The sequence below is a fragment of the Solanum lycopersicum genome, chromosome 10, assembly GCF_036512215.1.
Source record: "Solanum lycopersicum chromosome 10, SLM_r2.1".
In the NCBI taxonomy this organism is placed as follows: domain Eukaryota; kingdom Viridiplantae; phylum Streptophyta; class Magnoliopsida; order Solanales; family Solanaceae; genus Solanum; species Solanum lycopersicum.
The window spans coordinates 61,486,858-61,503,666 of NC_090809.1; the positions used below are offsets into that span (position 1 = coordinate 61,486,858).

At 36.4% G+C, this 16,809-nt stretch overlaps 4 protein-coding genes across 5 annotated transcripts; 2 read left to right on the forward strand and 2 right to left on the reverse strand.

Annotated features, from left to right (window-relative positions):
- The first annotated feature begins 78 nt into the window (after window positions 1-78).
- On the forward strand, window positions 79-4,003 carry LOC101256048 (chaperone protein dnaJ 72). Of its 2 annotated transcripts, none has more exons than XM_004249299.5 (3): window positions 79-838; window positions 2,448-2,517; window positions 2,883-3,233. In XM_004249299.5, exons 1-3 carry the CDS (start codon window positions 411-413, stop codon window positions 2,943-2,945), a joined length of 561 nt encoding a protein of 186 aa, XP_004249347.1. In that variant the 5' UTR covers window positions 79-410; the 3' UTR covers window positions 2,946-3,233. The 2 variants fall into 2 exon arrangements, with proteins under 2 accessions (XP_004249347.1, XP_010312177.1); XM_010313875.4 differs by lacking the exon at window positions 2,883-3,233 and adding an exon at window positions 3,413-4,003 and having other exon boundaries at window positions 218-838.
- A 77-nt stretch (window positions 4,004-4,080) lies between these two features.
- LOC101256336 (presenilin-like protein At1g08700) lies at window positions 4,081-5,959 on the reverse strand. Its single transcript, XM_004249300.5, has one exon. The coding sequence runs from the start codon at window positions 5,692-5,694 to the stop codon at window positions 4,405-4,407; it is 1,290 nt and encodes a 429-aa protein (XP_004249348.1). The 5' UTR covers window positions 5,695-5,959; the 3' UTR covers window positions 4,081-4,404.
- Window positions 5,960-7,938: 1,979 nt separating this feature from the next.
- LOC101256931 (uncharacterized) lies at window positions 7,939-16,779 on the forward strand. The gene is made up of 3 exons (XM_004249302.4): window positions 7,939-8,330; window positions 15,136-15,648; window positions 16,225-16,779. Exons 1-3 carry the CDS (start codon window positions 7,944-7,946, stop codon window positions 16,465-16,467), a joined length of 1,143 nt encoding a protein of 380 aa, XP_004249350.2. The 5' UTR covers window positions 7,939-7,943; the 3' UTR covers window positions 16,468-16,779.
- On the reverse strand, window positions 9,455-12,026 carry LOC138339119 (uncharacterized). The gene is made up of 4 exons (XM_069290444.1): window positions 10,994-12,026; window positions 10,191-10,895; window positions 9,985-10,103; window positions 9,455-9,904 (listed from the first exon to the last, which is right to left on the reverse strand). The coding sequence occupies exons 1-4, from the start codon at window positions 12,024-12,026 to the stop codon at window positions 9,455-9,457; spliced, it is 2,307 nt and encodes a 768-aa protein (XP_069146545.1).
- Window positions 16,780-16,809: the final 30 nt, after the last annotated feature.

A 16,809-nucleotide genomic window follows, 5' to 3' on the forward strand; every position in this document is an offset into this window, starting at 1 on the left:
TACCGAACACCAAGACTGTTACAACAAATCAAGGATCATGTGGAATTAATAAAGTTATAAAATTCATTTAACTATAACAAACTCTTTTTTACTTCATAAGTTTAAAAACACATATTTTATTGAATGAGGGATAAAAATTGCTTATAGGTAGAGTGTTTCATAATATATTATATTAATTTAATAAATATTAATATTTAGATAAATTAAATTGTTTTCTATTGTTCAATAAATAACGTCACACAACTATAATTACATGGATTAACGAAGAGCTCACGGCCATGGAAGCTCCACGATCATGTCACGTAGTTCTCACTTTTTCTGCCATGAATAAACTTACATAGCTCTGAAACCTTCATCTCCATCTCCCCTAAAATTGATCCAATTTCTGTCAGACACCAAAAAATCCATCAATGGATCATTACAGAGTTTTAGGGTTAACACGAAGTGCGAGCAAGGAAGAAATCAAGCAAGCGTTTCGGAAATTGGCAATGGAATTTCATCCCGACAAGCACGCACATTCCTCGCATCACTTGAAGGAAAACGCTACGCTCAAATTCAAAGAAGTTTCCGAAGCTTACGAGATTCTGATCGACGATCGCAAACGCGCTGATTACAATATCCGGTCTAATAGTTACCGGAATTCAGCGAATAATTATGGCGGTAATAGTGACTATTATAATCGTAGTTATCAGAACGGGTATAGAAATAGCTACAATTATGGGTATGGGTATAGTCGGCCTGCTGATGCCGGCGGTTCTGCAAGTATTGTTACCAAATTCGAGATGGTTCTGCGGTTCATGACGACAAGGGCGTTTCTCCTCAATGCTGCACTTGCCGGGTAATTTTTCGTGTTCTTTGATCCGTTTTGAAACATGGTAGTTGATTGATACATAGCTTTAAGTTCTATTAGTAATAATTTTTATCACAACAATATAAGTTTAAGTTATAGCTATATGAATTCCCAATATCCGTCTTGCTTGAATTGGACTTGTTTCATTCCCATACTCAATAACTCATGGAAGTCATATTAGAAAAATGTTAAACTTTTGTTCAAAAGTAAAGTGAAAGAGAAGGTCACAGAACCAACAAACTTTGAATTTAAATAAAAGTATCTTGGAATGCCATAAACAGAGATTGTCATATAAATTGGGCAAGAGGAGTATTGAATTTGCTTATAGTTCTTGTTAAAAAAGGTTTATTTGAGGCGATATGTATTGCGTAAAGCTGTGAACTTTAAGGGGCTTTTTTGTTCCATTAGACTTAGCGGTTGACTCATGTGTATGTATATTCATAGTTGCCAAGTCAAAGTGGAGGTCCTGAGATTAACAGTCTTATGTTCCAATCGCCATTCAATATGAGTTTGTGTTAGACTTCTTATATGTACGTATTTTTCCTACTTGTGTATGTGCTAGATGCTGTCAATGTGCAGTAGTTGGTGTTGTGTAATTGTAAATTTATTTTCTAATACTTGACCTCTCCCACCTTCCCCCACCCAAAAGAAAAAAAACATATAATTCTAAATTGTCTGGTTATTTTGAACTTACATATCGTAATTAGCTACATTATTGGTTTCTTGGTATGTGGTTTTGCAGTTGGTTTTCCATATAATTTGATGATTCTTCTCTGTATATTTTCCTTTGGATATAGTAGGTTTTGACTAAATAAGTGAGTTACAGTTAAAAGTCAGAATCTTTGTTTTACTTCTGCCAAGATTCATGAATTAGTCTCGTCTCAAGTTTTGAATGGGATACCAACGATTCTGATCATTCAATTCAATCTTGATGTGTTTGTAATGAGGGAACTGTGGCATATTGGCATTCCCCTGAATGGTTTTACTGTATGCTATGGTTATAGATAGCACTTTAGCTGTTCATTCAGGGAGACAAGCAAACAAGGAAAGGCACCTCCATGGGTGAATGTTGAATTCTATTAGTAGTTTTTGTGATCCTTCTAAGGAAATAGTCATCAAGATCCAATAGGAAACTACGGCTTGAACAAAGATGAACTTTCATGCCGAGGCCTGAGAGTTTGCTTTTCGTTTGGGAAATTCCATGTGAGCGTCACTATGCTGTACTTTTTATGATGTTAATTCAAATTAAGAATCGAGGGCTCTAGGGCTTGAAGAGTTCAAAGACCACTCATATTCACAGACCTAGTAGTTTTTGTCTTGCATTTTAATTTTCCAAGAAGTTCATTGTGTATTCAAGAAAAATTGCCATTTCAAATTTGCCTCGTTTACTGTCCAGTCTCATCCTTCCGATTTGGGTGAATTCTATGTATTTCTAGTTCCTAAACTTCCTGATTCATGTGAAACAACTTGATTCTTCAAAGCATCATCCTGTTCTTTTACTTTACCTCAATATTTTTGTTTATGGAAAAGTTATTCACCTCAATTTTGACTCTGTTAAAATTTTCCAAGTAACTCGCTGATATATATTTCTCTGCAGTGTATTGTTAGGTGCAACATATGTAGTTGATGCAGGTGGGGAGGCACTATGGAAGATGCGAAATTCTGGAGTATGACTTCTCTTCCTTCTCTCCATCACTATCCATACAGTTTTTGTTTAGTTAAACTAGGTTTTAATATTGCCTTCACATGTAATGAAATTGGTCCCCTTTTTTCTTGTTTCAATGGTAGTAGGATTGTGTATGATTCTCTTATTTCACAATGGTAACTTGATTTGAAATTCCTTTTGCATAAGAACTCTTTTATCTTTTTCTAGATCCTCTTGTAGCTATCAACATATGGTTCATAGGGCATTCGATGTAGTTTCTGTGTTATATAAACTTCACTATAATCATTCAGTTTTTTAGAAGTATTTGTTATATTTAGTAAGCAGTGAAGTTCCCCTAACTATCAAAATTGTGATCTTTGAGTGTAGAAATCGTTTGAAGAAGCAATGGAATCTGTAGAAAAAGCTAAAGCATTTGATGACAAAAGATGAAAGGGGTTGTTTGTTATGTCGACGAGTTAGAAATTGCTCATGGACATACAATGCATCATACCTTGATCTTCAATTGATATCAAAATTGCTCAATGTTAGGGGGGTGAGCAACGATAAATCCTTGTACATAAGAGAGAAATTATATTGAGTGGCATTGCTGTTTTTGTATGATGTAATATTATAACTTTATAACCACATAAAAATGTGTAAAGATGTAGCCTGTTGGTAGTCAAATAAATATAACTCGACTTGCCTAAAGATGGCAATATTATTCCTCTGAAACACAAAGGGAAGTGCTTTAAGGCCAAAAAAGGAGGTAGAAATAATAATCGTTGATGCAAAGGCAATACCTAGATTAGCAATTGAACATTTCTCTGCCTATATGCAACATCATTTCTCAAACAATATGCTTCTGATTTCACAAACTAAAGAATTGCTTACATTTTCACGAAAAATGCTTTCAACAGGTACAAAAACATATCCAATGAAATCTCACAACTGAGCCAGACAATATCACAGAAAGAAAGACATACTCTTCTTGCGAGTTGGTTTACTTAGCAGCTGTGCTTATTCCTCTTTAATATATCGCACACAAAGCTTATGACCTGATTATATCTCAAGAATACTTCGCCTCAAATGGCTCCTTGCAAAGAAATCATTTCTACTGGCTTTTAAAGGAATCATTTCCTGAAAACAACACTCCAGACCAGTGCAAGGTCTTTGAGATTAAGATGGATACCGAAAAATCTTCACATTGACAGCCCTTGAGTCAAAGCGTGAGAGAAAGAACGCACTGATACCTCTCACCAAGTATCAGATGAAACTAGGAGATGGATTTTCCAATCCAGTATAGAAAATAAGCAGAATCCTAAGATATCATGTACATAGTTAAAACAACCAATAGATGAAAAAGTATGTGGAACATTGTTAGTCTGAGTTGTTGAATCAAGATATAGTACAACTGCTCTATAGTTGTATGTAGCAGTCGATTCCCTTTCTATTCTGATGTACACTACGATCCAAGAAAAATAACATTGAGTAAAATGTTAAGCATTCAAGAGGTCAGGGTCAAACCTAAGATTTCAATAAGTAGCTTGTCACCAATAGAACTGTAACGCATAAGCAATAAAACTACTTACACCAATATCAAATCATCTAGTATACGACACGTCAAGTGCATGGAATACATCTTTTAGCCCATGTACAAATGGGAGTTATAACACTCTTAACAATATTAGGTATACCAAAATCAGTTAGAGAATCAATAGAGGGACAAACCTCAATAGACTTGCGATTTTACAGATAGATCAGAACAAAATATAGCCGAGTTGTCCCTTCCTGCTCGGAACCTTGAAACAAAGGTGTACCGAAAGCAACTAGTTTTCTTCTAAATCAAAATATATGTCTTAGAACTCAATATATCCTGTACTTTCTAACTTCCTCCTCCACATGCCAGGGGTCAAAACATCAAAAGATTTGTCGAAGTCCCAACAACGAATGGCTCCATCAACAGCCTTGTCAAGAAGTAAAAGATGACCCCCAAAGCAATGGATATGGGAAGTGCTGGCAAGGCATGTCGACACACCGCTAACAGTATAAGCGTGCACCCTAATCCAGATATAATAGCGAGATAACAAGCATAAACGGTCATCAAATCGTACATTGCAGCTCTCCCCACCAACACACTATAGAAAACAAAATCTCCCAAACCAAGCTTTATCCCCCTTCCTCTCTCCTCCTCTTCCTCAATTTCCCTCTCCAAAACCCGACCTCGATCACTCTCATTATTTTCTCTTATCTCTTCATTGACCACCGGCCTTTCTCTTTCGTTGTTACTACTACTACTACTACCCATCAATGGTAGCATCTCCCCCTCAATTTCAACCTCTCTAACATCATCAATCTCTTCACTTTCACTCCTCATCTCACTCACAACCCTCCCATTCTGAACCACATTTTCACTACTCGACATAACCCGAAGCTCAATCGGGTCCCCATCAGAAAAACCAGCTAACAAAAGCCCTAAACTTGGTCCTCTACTCCCTGATCTCGAACTCACATTAGGCCGAGCCTCGTATACCAAAGCAGGCAACTCTTCATCCCTACTAGAAGCCAGCTCCACCAACATCTTCAACGGTCCACCAGGAGCTAAAACTGCAACAAGATCATACAAAGCAAGTGCAACAAGAACAACCCAAGTAGTCCATTCAGGTAATTTCGTAAACCAAGCAGCTACAATAATCCCTAAAGCAACCATATACATTTGGTTAAGCAGAATCGGAACCCCTTGCGAAAACACAGAAATGACCCCCAAAATGGTGAAATTGAAAAGTAGGAGACAAAAAGTGATGGAATCAATCGGGATGTTCAAGTGTTGAATAAGAGTAAGAATAATCGACCCACCCATCGAACCAAGAACGAAGAAAGCAGAGAAACGGATGTAGTATTTCAGAAAATTAGTGAAACGATAGTAATAGAGGATTACCAGAAGGAATGTTACAAGGGTTATGAGTACTACAAAAACGACGGCGTTTAGAAGGGCTCCTTCGAGCTTCTGGGCAGTAGTATCGGAAGATGATTCAAGGTATATGAGGTTAGCCGCTGTACGGATGACTTGCTGGTTATCGGAGGAAGATGGTGAAGAAAGGGTATATACGATGAGGACAACGAGGAACATGCAGATGGATACTGGTGACATTACTCCGATGATCTCCACTCCGATCGTCTCCAGAATGCTGCCGCCGTCCATTTTCTGGTCGCCGGCCGGTGGTGGGGTTTGGGAGTGTTTGAAGTTTTTTTAAGGTCTGTTTGGAAAATTCTCAGCAGTAACTGAATTTTGGTGCAACTATTAAGGGCTCATTTACCGATGGGGCCCGCTCCATCCTTTATCGGAGTTTTCGAATTCAAGTCTTTGTAATTATTAAGACATATTTTTTGCGATTAAAATGTTATGTAAGATAAATTTAAAATAATTAAACTCTAATATGATATTATTTCGATTATAAATTAAAAGGAAAAAATTTAAATATGCCATTGAACTTTTAAAAAATGCTCATTTATGTCCTCCGTTAAAAATTTTGGCTTATTTATGTCATTGTTGTTAAATAAAAAAGCTCATTCATGCCTTTTTAAATAAAAAAAAATTGATTTTGCAAAATCACTTTTTACGCATCAAACAAGGTTTAGCACTTTTTTATTGGTATTTGTCTATCGAATGTATACTTTTTGCACCAAGAACATATAAGAACATTAACAATTCCTAAATTTCAAACTTATTTATTTCTTTACTAATTCGCCTCAAATTTCAAGAGTAGTTTCGCTCCAAGCTGGATATCTAAACTCAATTTCTTTTAAGCTCGAATTTAACCTAACCCTAACTCAAGAAGACCCAATTGAAATTTCTTCAAAGTTTCAAAACTTCAACATTCTTTAATGGTAGATACTCCACAACTTCAAATCATTTGAAATTTTGAAAATAAACTCAAAAAATACTAGTCAACAAAGTTTTAATGTAAAAACTATCGTTTTTTGAAATATTTTTTTTTAAATATGGGTGAATTTTTTGAACTCTGCAAATGATGTTAGAATTTTAGTTTTTTTTAAAAATAAATTAATGATGTAGTCGAAATTTGAGATAATTCAATGAAGAATTGAAGATGTTGGAAATTTGGGAGTTGTCTATGTTATTCATGTGTTCTTGGTGTTTTTAAAGAAAAACAAGCAAAAAGTATACATTTGATTTAAAAACACCAATACAAAAGTGTTAAACCTTGTTTGGTGTGTAAAAAATGGTTTTGCAAAATCAGAGTTAAAAAAAGTCGCATGGATGAGCTTTTTCTTTAACTGTAATAGCATAAATAAGCCAAACTTTTAATGAATGACATAAATGAGCTTTTTCTAAAAGTTCGATGATAAATTTGAGTCTTTTTCCTAAATTAAAAAGGAAAAGTAAGGTGTTGTTTGTTACGTTAAATCAACTTAAGATAATTTAGCTAATGAGAGAAGTATAACATTTATTTGACCAAACAACATAATTATACTATATGTTTTTTGAAAAAATTGACTCCATAATTAGAATTATTTTTTAAAAAATTCCCTCTAACTTATTACAATAGTTGAAATTTTTTTATATGAAGCTTTATTTTCTTAGATGAATTTTATACCAAAATCAAATACTCAAGAGTTTTTCTTTTAAGTTTGAACGTTAAATGTAAATATTTTTAAGGCAATTTTCATATATATTAATACAATATTAATATTTGTATGTTATAATAAAGTTTGTATAATTGTGTTTCATAGTAAATATATATATGTATAATTCGCTATACATATACAATTAAAACGAATTGTATAAAACGAGAAAGAAATAAATTACATACAATTTGAACTTGTATAAAACGAAAAAGAGAGAAAGACAAAAGAGACTTGGACATAAAAATATTTGTATTTTAATTATAAGTGTATAGAACGAAAATATATGTATTTGCATATGTATATACAATTTTCTCTCGCTTTATATAAACAAAAACGCAATTTTTGTATTTCGTTTCTGTTTGTATAAGCGAGAGAGGCGAGGGTAGCGAGTGAAATTAGAAAAAGTGGCGAGCGAGATCTGGGAAAGGGGAGCGTATATATGTATTTATACAATTTATTCTCGCTTTATACAAACACAAACACATTTTATACGGGATACAATTAAATCAAAGTATATTTATGACATTAATTTGAATTAATAATTTGATATTACATATAATTTTTCCACGAAGGATATATTTCTTTTAGATGATTTTAATTAAAATCAGATTTATTGAATCACAATTTACACGTATTGAATATAGAGCAGGAAATAAAAAAATTAAACTAAATAACAAAAATGATTAATTTTTCATCTAAATAGTCGTATCTATATTGAAAATTGATTAATTTAAATTTGAAGGCCAATAATTAAATCGATAATATAAGAATTATAATAATATTTTTGTTGGTATAAAATACTATATGTTTGAGAATCTTCTCAAAGAACCTAAAACCCTTCCGGCCTATCTGCTTTATCTTCTCCCTCCATTTCCACTGTACCATACAATGGCTACCACCAACCTGACAACGCCGGCCACCACCTTAAGGTCGCCGTCAACCACCGTCAGCGCCACCGCTTACTCATCCGTCAAACCTAATTGTATCACTTTCTTATCTTACTCGCGCTGTGGACGGAGACAGACTCCATTACTCCCCAGACGGTGTCGTATTCACCACTCCGCTAACTCAATTGTGCCATTGCAGCATCGGTCCGTTGAGAAATTTGTTATCTTTGCATCAAATGAGGATGTTGCTGAGGCTGCTGAAACGGAGACGGAGACGGAGCAGGTAGAAGAGTCCGAGCAGGAGGTACATCAATTTTATCCTGCATTTTGTGTTCTATATGTCTACAATCTCAATTAACTGTGTTTATGGCTGAATTTGTTGGGTATGCTATTTGAATCAGTTGTATCTGTTTTTGGTCTCTCGACGGCCAATGAGACCTCGTTTTAACATTACATAGGAGTGCCTATAGGCCTCTAGGTGTTAATAACATCTTGTTGAGAGAATAGGCGGTTTGTTAACAATTCTTGTCTGGTGAGTTAGCTTTTGGATTTGAGTTATGAAGAGTCCCCTTTATCAACATTATGTGCACAATTCCAATATAATTTGGTGTTTTCGAGTTTCATCATAAGTAGATTAGGTTATGTTATGTTATCCTCTTCTGTTTTTCAAGTGTTAGTTTACAACTGTATCCCACAAGGCTTAGACAGATGAGAAAATTCCTGCTGGATTGAATCTTCGTTGACAGGTAGACCATACCATTAGGCAATGGATTATCCTTTTCCTTTATGTGGAGTTTGTATAAACTATGAGTTGGAATTTCACCATTATTAAGAAGCACTTGTTTTGTTTAGCCCTGATGGTTAAGGATCAACTGTTAGACTACTTAAGTTGGTATGTTTCCTTTTGTTCCTTTTCATGTTGTAGCGGGTTACTTTATGTTGCTTGCCGAAGCTTTTTTTTTTTGGTTAATAAATGCAGCATCTGTTTCCTGGTTTAGGAATTGCAAAATGGTCAAGGAACTGGAATTTTCATAGACCTTAGATGCAACACATCCCCATTCCTCTCCTGTCAAAGCTTATTTCCTGGTGATATTGTGATTGCAATAGGTTTTTCCTAGGGAAAGTCAACTAATCATCAATACACCTCAAATTCCATGTTAGTCGAACTCAGTGTTGTGGACGGCGAGAGGCGACAAAAGGCGACAAGGGCCTGCCTCGCCATGCGGCGAGGCAAGCGGCGAGGAGCTTGCCTTTTTGAATAAAGGCGCCAATTAATACCAAAAATTAAAAATATTTAATTGCATATTTTATCCAAAGTCTTAATAGCAATAACACATATTAGCAAATATTCAATTCAAAAGCCAATAGAATGTCTAAAACTTTAAAGATCAAACAATTCAAAATACAATAAACCAAAACTTTAAAAGTCTATTCTTCTTTAAAATTATCCAACTCTTGAAGATCAAAATCTTCTACATCATTATATTGCTCTTCATCTTCTTCCTCCTCGTATTCTTCATCAATTAGTGTCCGAGTCCTACTTGAAGATGAACTTAAAGATGTACTTTCTACTCCTTTGCCCTTATCAAGTACTGTTGATCTTGAAGAAAGTCCCCTAAGATGATAGATACTCTCGTCCGCTCCAATTGCCGTAGCAACACTACCCCAAGTAAGATCATCATCCTCATATACTAGTTCATCATCTTGATCTTCGGGGCATCCAACTAACCATTCGTTGGAATCATCTATGTTATCCAAGCGAATTGGATCAATAAGATCACGAGCATCATAACGGCGTTTCAATGTTCTATTGTACTTAATGTACACTAGATCATTGAGACGCGATAGTGTAAGCCTATTCCTCTTTTTGGAATGAATCTGTGCATAAGTTATTGATATTAACTAGTTAATATTGATAATAATATAATATGAAAAATAGGATATAAATTTTTACTTACGTGTTCAAACACACTCCAATTTCGCTCACATCCAGATGAGCTACAAGTTAGGCTTAACACTTTCATGGCAAACTTTTGCAAGTTTGGTGTTTCACTACCAAATAGTGACCACCATTCAACTATAATAAAATAAATTTAAAGGTTAGTGACTATAAGTAAGTCAAATAATATAAGTAAGAATGTAAGATCTAAATCAACCCACTTACCCGGTGACCTTGTGTCTCTAGCTCTTTTAGCCGGACCACAACCAAATAGTCCATCCGTCATTTTGTACTTAGGAAGCTCAGCGATTAGTGCATCTTGTATTGTTGCATCACGGACCAACTTCTCAACACATGCATAATACTCGGTCCACAAACTCTGTAATAAAGTTCCCTCTTCTTCAGCTTTATAATATAATCCTGGGTTCAAAACATGGCCTGCAGCATGCAAAGGCCGATGGAGTTGTTCTGACCACCTTGCATCAATAATTTGAAACACTTTCTCATAATGCTTCTGAACTCCACGAAAACCATGTGCAATAGCTTCTTTGGCTCTATCCATTGCCTCATAAATATAACCTATTGGTGGTTTTTTCTCCCCATCCACCAAACGAAGCACTTTTGTCAAAGGGCTACAAACTGTAAGTGCCCGAACAACATCATTCCAAAAGTGGATAGAAATAAGAAGATTGGCAACTTCTTTCCCCGAAGTTTCCTTTGCAAATTTACTTGAATTCCATTCGGTTGAGAGTACTAAAGTTTTCAAGTTTTTTCTTTGAATGTACATAGCTCTCAAAGTTAAGAATGCCGTTACAAATCTTGTCTTGGCCGGTTTCACCAAATTTCTTTCTTTGGTGAATTTTCTCATCAAGTTTAACAACAATGGCCTTTGACTAATGTAAGAATGGATTCCGATGGCCTTCTTAAAAACTGTTATAGAAAGATTAAATTAAATTAATTAGTAGCTAATGAATTATTGAGTATTGACTATAAAGAAACTTAATAAAGTTAAAGGATAGGTTGATTACCGGAAGCATATGGCTTAACCTTGAATATGTCACCAAATATCAAGTTGATGCAATGAGCGGCACATGGAGTCCAATAAATGTGTGGATACGCACCCATTATCATACTTCCCGCTTTGACATTCTCACTAGCATTATCGGTGACAATTTGTACCACATTTTCCGGTCCAATTCTTTCGATAGTGCTTTCAAATAACTTGTACATTTTGGTGGAATCGGTAGATTCATTGCTAGCATCAACCAAACCAAGAAATACACTACCGATTAGAGAATTCACCAAAATATTGATGATCATTTTGCCATTTCGTGCCGTCCATTTGTCCATCATAATGGAACAACCAAACTTTGTCCATTGCACTTTATGCTCCTCAACAATTTTTTCTACTTTATCCACCTCTTTTTTAAGGTGAGTGACTCTAACTTCATGGAATGTAGGAGGCTTCATTCCGGGGCCATGTTGTCCAACCGCCTCAATAAATTTATCGAATGATTTGTGATTGACGCAATTAAAAGGGAGCCCGGCATCATACATCCAAATTGCAAAAGCACTAACCGCACGCTCTCTTAGAATTTTCTTTGTTTCTTCGATTCCTCCTCCTTTTTCTAAGCCTCCTTTTTGTGTTGATTTTTGTGAAAAATAGAGGTTCAAAGGTCCTTTCGTCACACTCCGTGCGGTGGATGAACCTCCACTAGAAGATATCTTTTGAGTTTTGGAGGGAGACCTCATTTCCGCATAATCATCCATTTCATCAACATCAAGATCATCAATATCAACAAATTCTTCCGGTTGCCTCATTTGAAATTTGGGATTATTAGCTATTTTGTTTTGCATATAAGCCCTTATTTCTTCTCTAATTTCTGACGGACAAGCGACACATTGTTTAACATTTTTGAAACCACCCACTAAATGTTGTTTGTGTCTAGTTATTCCACCATTGAAAGTAATCCCACAAAAGTTACAATTGACCGAATCTTTCGTCGCTCCTTGAGTGCCATAATTCCATCCAATGTCCCTCTTTTTGCTAGCATCCACCATTGATTATTAAATTCAATTAATTCGCTGTTAGAAATATTGGAATAAATAATTAGGAAAAGAATTTTTAAAAAAAATTTACACTTAACAAATACACAAAGCAGTAAGCACTTAGTGCCTGACTGCTTTAAAGTGTAAACAAAAAGAACAGAAATCAGAAGAACAGTAACTGGAAAAAAAAATGAAGAAGAAGAACAGAAAAATGAAGAAGAAGAACAGAAAAATGAAGAAGAAGAAGAACAGAAATCAGAAAACATTACCTGAAAACAGAGAGTGAGAGTCGCGAGGGTCGGACGTCGGAGGGAACTAGAGTCGCGACTCACGAGGGTCGTCGGCGAGGGAGAAGGAGAAGCTGAAGGCAACAACGAGGCTGCGAGGGAGAGCGAGGGAGAAGGAGAAGCTGGCGACAGCGAGGGAGAAGAGTCGCGACGGAGAAGAAGAGAGAGTCGATCGATCGCGAGAGAGAGTAAAAAAAAATCCTAATTTTGACTAATTTTATTAAGTCAAAATTTTTTAATCAAAAAGGCGCCGCCTTTTATCTCACCTTTTCAGCGCCACAGCTCGCCATGGGTCGCCTTATTATCCTCGCCTCGCCTCGCCTGATAATGGCGATGAACCTTCGCCTCGCTTCGCCTCTCGCCTTTGGCGACGAGGCGAGCGCCTTTCGTAACACTGGTCGAACTCATAATAAATGGTACATTTCTCTGGTATATAGAAGATGAATAATTGCCAGAATGGTGGGTGCAATACCTCGAAAGACCTATTTCATGGTGAGAAGGAGAACCTTCTAGGTGGTTGAATATAATAAGTCAGAGAAAGCCTGAATATTTTCTTTCGATAACTATGGTGTTGTACCTCGACTAATATATACGGGATATGTGCTACCTCCCACCAGTTAGTACCATGTAGCACAGGAAAAGTTTGTGATCACTGATCAGTGTCATGGTTAATGTTCGAAGTGTTAAGTCATGTATTCATTTGTTAACACTTATCAGAAGCTTTGCAAGGAGTGAGAAAGTTGCCTGGGGCTAGGTTTGATATTGTTAAAGGGTGCTCAGTTACATTTGTGGAGCTTTAATATTTTTTGGCAGAGGGGTTGATCACCAAACGTCTCCCAAGACTTCACTCAGAATTATGCCTAGGCAGCTTCTTGGAAAACATGGCTGGAAGAATACATTGAAAGTTCGAAACCCCTTGCCAACGAAAGCAAGGGGTTTGCCTTCTGAGTCGAGCTCGTTGCACCAGGTTTGCCTAGTGCGGGTTATCTCTCCAATGTAGTTTGCGAGCTATTGCATAGGAGTGGGGTTTTTACCCTGTGCGCACCCAAAGGATAGCGGTTGCGGGTTTACCTTGTCATGAAAAAAAGGGAAAAGAATACATTGAAGTTTTGGAAAATGTGTCTGGAGGATTATTAGAAAATGGTACCTCGATTATTCCACCAGGTACCAGATAATTCTGCTCATCCAGGCTTAGACAAATAAGAAGAGATCAATTTGTGTATCTGGTCTTTGTAAGTTGTGTGAATATAGTCTCACAGCATCTGCACCTACGCCTTTTAGTTCAATACAAAGGTAATGAAATACTGGTAGGTGAACGTCATGAGTTTGTATTTTGGCGGCGAACCAAGTCTAGTATTTAAGTGAAGAAAGGTAGAAGGGTGCTACTATCCGTCAAAAAAACTATATTTCGATTATCTAGAAAAGTATTACATTTTGATATAGAACAAAATCGTCATATTACTGGCTTGAAAACATTTAGTTTGTTTTCTGTCGATGTACTCAGTGAACTTGGGCTTAATCACTGCCTAGGTGCATTAGAAGCACTAATTTGTTAGGTGATTATGCATGTGGATAGCAAGTGAGATGTCTTCTTGTGATCTACCTCTATAAGATTCCATGTGAGATGTCACCTTTACTTCTCCACAGTAGCTGCATAACTCACTAAGGGGTTACTTGATTTACATCTAGACATACTAGATCTAGTTATACAAATATTACAATAAATGGATTGTTGTGGTGAATACTGATGTAGGATTGTGGTTTTGTGAATGATAACGAGGATTGTTATGCATGGAATGCCTTTCTTTTTTTTTGAGAATTGGCAAGTTCGTATTCTTCAGTATTAGGATATGCTGGCCACCTTCAAAATGTTATGCATGGAATGCCTTCTTTAAGAACCCTTTTGTCTTTAGATACTCTATCTTTGGTATTTCTAGTAGACGTATTCCTATTTTACATTTTATCATGCATAAAATAATACATAGAGCCCCACATAAGTTATACCAGTATTAGTAATCAAGAGTTAAGTGCCATAAACAAAAGACTACATTGGTTGTGTTAGACCTTAATTGGGAAACCAGTCATTGTATTAATTGTGCAAAGACCGCATCTGCCAGTGTTTTATGTTCTAAACGAACATTATATTAGTTACTTGTAATTTTATGCCAGGAATAATAACTTTTGACGTTGGTTGGTGATATACTGCAGTCCCCTCTCCTCTATCAGGGTTACCAGCTACTCGCAGCTCCCATACGTGGAGTTCATTGAAGAGAGTGTTGTTTGACGTTTAATATTGGCCTGTAGCTGCCCCCTTTTCCTCACCAAGTGTTTAATGTCTTAGATTGAGAGATAAAATACATTAGTTCTCCAGCATGTACTGGGTTTTGTTAGATGTATTTTTTTCTTCTGTGTGGCATGCATATCGATGTGGGTTTATGAAAATGAAATAAGATAATGTGTTTAATAACCCAAGGTTGTGGTCTAGTGGTCAACGAAATGGTGGAAAACTAGAGGTCTCTGGTTCAAATTCCAACAGAGGTAAAAAAGACTAGGTTATTTCTTCTCTTCTGCCCAAGCATTGGTGCTGGTAAGCAGGCCCGGATACCAGCGTCACCAAAAAAACACATGTTTAATTTGTCTATTAGTTTGTTTCTCCATCTGCTTTTATCCTTTTGTCAGCATGTATGTTTGGAATAAAGCTGAAGCTGATTAGTTTTGTGTTTATCTTTATAACTTAGAACTTGACTTACTGGAGTTCCAACTTCCAAGTGTTCCAATTCTCTTGCCCACTTATTGAAAGTCTAGTGAAATGTGTATTTCTTACCGTTGAACAGGGGAGTTTAGATGGTGCTGCTTCCGAGGAAGCTTCGGATGAGGATGACAATGCAGCTGCAGAGGAAACTTTATCGGTCGTTGCAGCTTCATTGCAGCTCTACAGAGATGCTTTAGCAACTAATGACGATTCAAAAGTTGCAGAGATAGAAATTTCCCTCAAGTCCATAGAAGATGAGAAAATCGAACTTCAGACAAAAGTAGCCTCATTGACTAAAGAGTTGTCAAGTGAGAGGGACCGGGTTCTTAGAATCAGTGCCGACTTCGACAACTTCCGTAAGAGAACAGATAGAGAAAGAGCTTCGCTTGTGACTAATGCGCAAGGGGAAGTTGTTGAGAAACTTTTGTCAGTTATGGACAATTTTGAGAGAGCGAAAACGCAAATCAAGGTGGCAACAGAGGGAGAGGAAAAAATTAATAATAGTTATCAGAGCATTTCTAAACAATTTATGGAGATCCTTGGATCTCTTGGTGTTGAGCCTGTGGAGACAGTTGGGAAGCCATTCGACCCATTGGTATGTTTCTCACCCGTGCCTCTATTTACAAATACAGATGTATTCCTACATAGATACACATATGCTTGAGTATTTTAAAAAGCTGCTTTCTTTCCATGCTGTGTGTTGCTTGTTTGAATAGATAGGATATTGGTTGTATTGTTCTGGAAAACAAAGTTTTGAGCTACCATCTTCTGTTGTTTATGTAGTGATTATTCTATTTGATCCTTGGTTTAATGCAGGCCAGTTCCCGAGTTGGCTCAAAATTCAGTCAAATTATTGATGAACTTTTTCAAAAGCTGTCTAACTTCTATTCGGTTTTTAGGAAGACCTCAACCTGATTTTTAGCTCAATCTAAAACAGCATTCTTTTGAGCCAACTCGGTGAGTTGCGATGTATAGACTTATGGTATTCTTTCATGAAGGGAACGAAACAAGAATTTGTTTCTTTCGAGCTGTATAACAATCTAACATTGAAATCTGTTTGTGTAACCTTGTTATTGTAATGTTGATGAAAGCCTTTTCTGTAGTTTTATGCCAATAGATGAAACTGTATTACCCGTCTCTTTTTAGTATTGACTGATCTCCCCATGATCAGCTGCATGAAGCTATAATGCGCGAGGATTCCTCAGAATTTAAAGAAGGTGTTGTAATTGAAGAATATCGCAAAGGTTTCAGACTTGGAGACAGACTCTTACGTCCTTCCATGGTCAAGGTATCTGCTGGCCCAGGACCGGCAAAGCCAGAGACAACTGAGCCTAAAGAAAAGGAACAAATCGAAACAGATGAGAAGACTGCTGAAACACCAGGTGATGAAGGGACAGGTGAGGGAGGTAACTAATTATAAGGTGAGGGATGTAACATCCCATGATTTCGCTTATGTTCAAGCAAACATCAGAACGTATTTTCGCGTTGATTAAGATTGGGCTAGGTTTCGCTGGTATACATTAATTGTTGTTTGTTTGAGAGGACATCATTTTAGGTCAGTTGTCTTATGAGTGCTGTCTTAAACATTGTATTTTTTAGGCTTTGGAGAGGGATGATCCATATAGCTGGCATCAACTAGCTTGGGATCGAGGCGTAGTTGTAATCTTCGGGAAACAAGTAAGGGCTGAATGTCATGTGCAAATGTGACTTGAAAATTTGAACTTCACTCTAGCTCTACCCAAAATGTGAAATTTTT

Coding starts and splice junctions, on each gene's coding strand:
- LOC101256048 (XM_004249299.5), top strand. CDS start 411: ATGGATCATTACAGAGTTTTAGGGTTAACACGAAGTGCGAGCAAGGAA. Junction 839..2,447: donor CTCAATGCTGCACTTGCCGG/GTAATTTTTCGT, acceptor ATTTCTCTGCAG/TGTATTGTTAGGTGCAACAT. Junction 2,518..2,882: donor GGAAGATGCGAAATTCTGGA/GTATGACTTCTC, acceptor CTTTGAGTGTAG/AAATCGTTTGAAGAAGCAAT.
- LOC101256336 (XM_004249300.5), bottom strand. CDS start 5,694: ATGGACGGCGGCAGCATTCTGGAGACGATCGGAGTGGAGATCATCGGA.
- LOC101256931 (XM_004249302.4), top strand. CDS start 7,944: ATGTTTGAGAATCTTCTCAAAGAACCTAAAACCCTTCCGGCCTATCTG. Junction 8,331..15,135: donor TAGAAGAGTCCGAGCAGGAG/GTACATCAATTT, acceptor ACCGTTGAACAG/GGGAGTTTAGATGGTGCTGC. Junction 15,649..16,224: donor GGAAGCCATTCGACCCATTG/GTATGTTTCTCA, acceptor CCCCATGATCAG/CTGCATGAAGCTATAATGCG.
- LOC138339119 (XM_069290444.1), bottom strand. CDS start 12,026: ATGGTGGATGCTAGCAAAAAGAGGGACATTGGATGGAATTATGGCACT. Junction 10,104..10,190: donor TAGAGACACAAGGTCACCGG/GTAAGTGGGTTG, acceptor ATTTTATTATAG/TTGAATGGTGGTCACTATTT. Junction 9,905..9,984: donor ATTGGAGTGTGTTTGAACAC/GTAAGTAAAAAT, acceptor ACTTATGCACAG/ATTCATTCCAAAAAGAGGAA.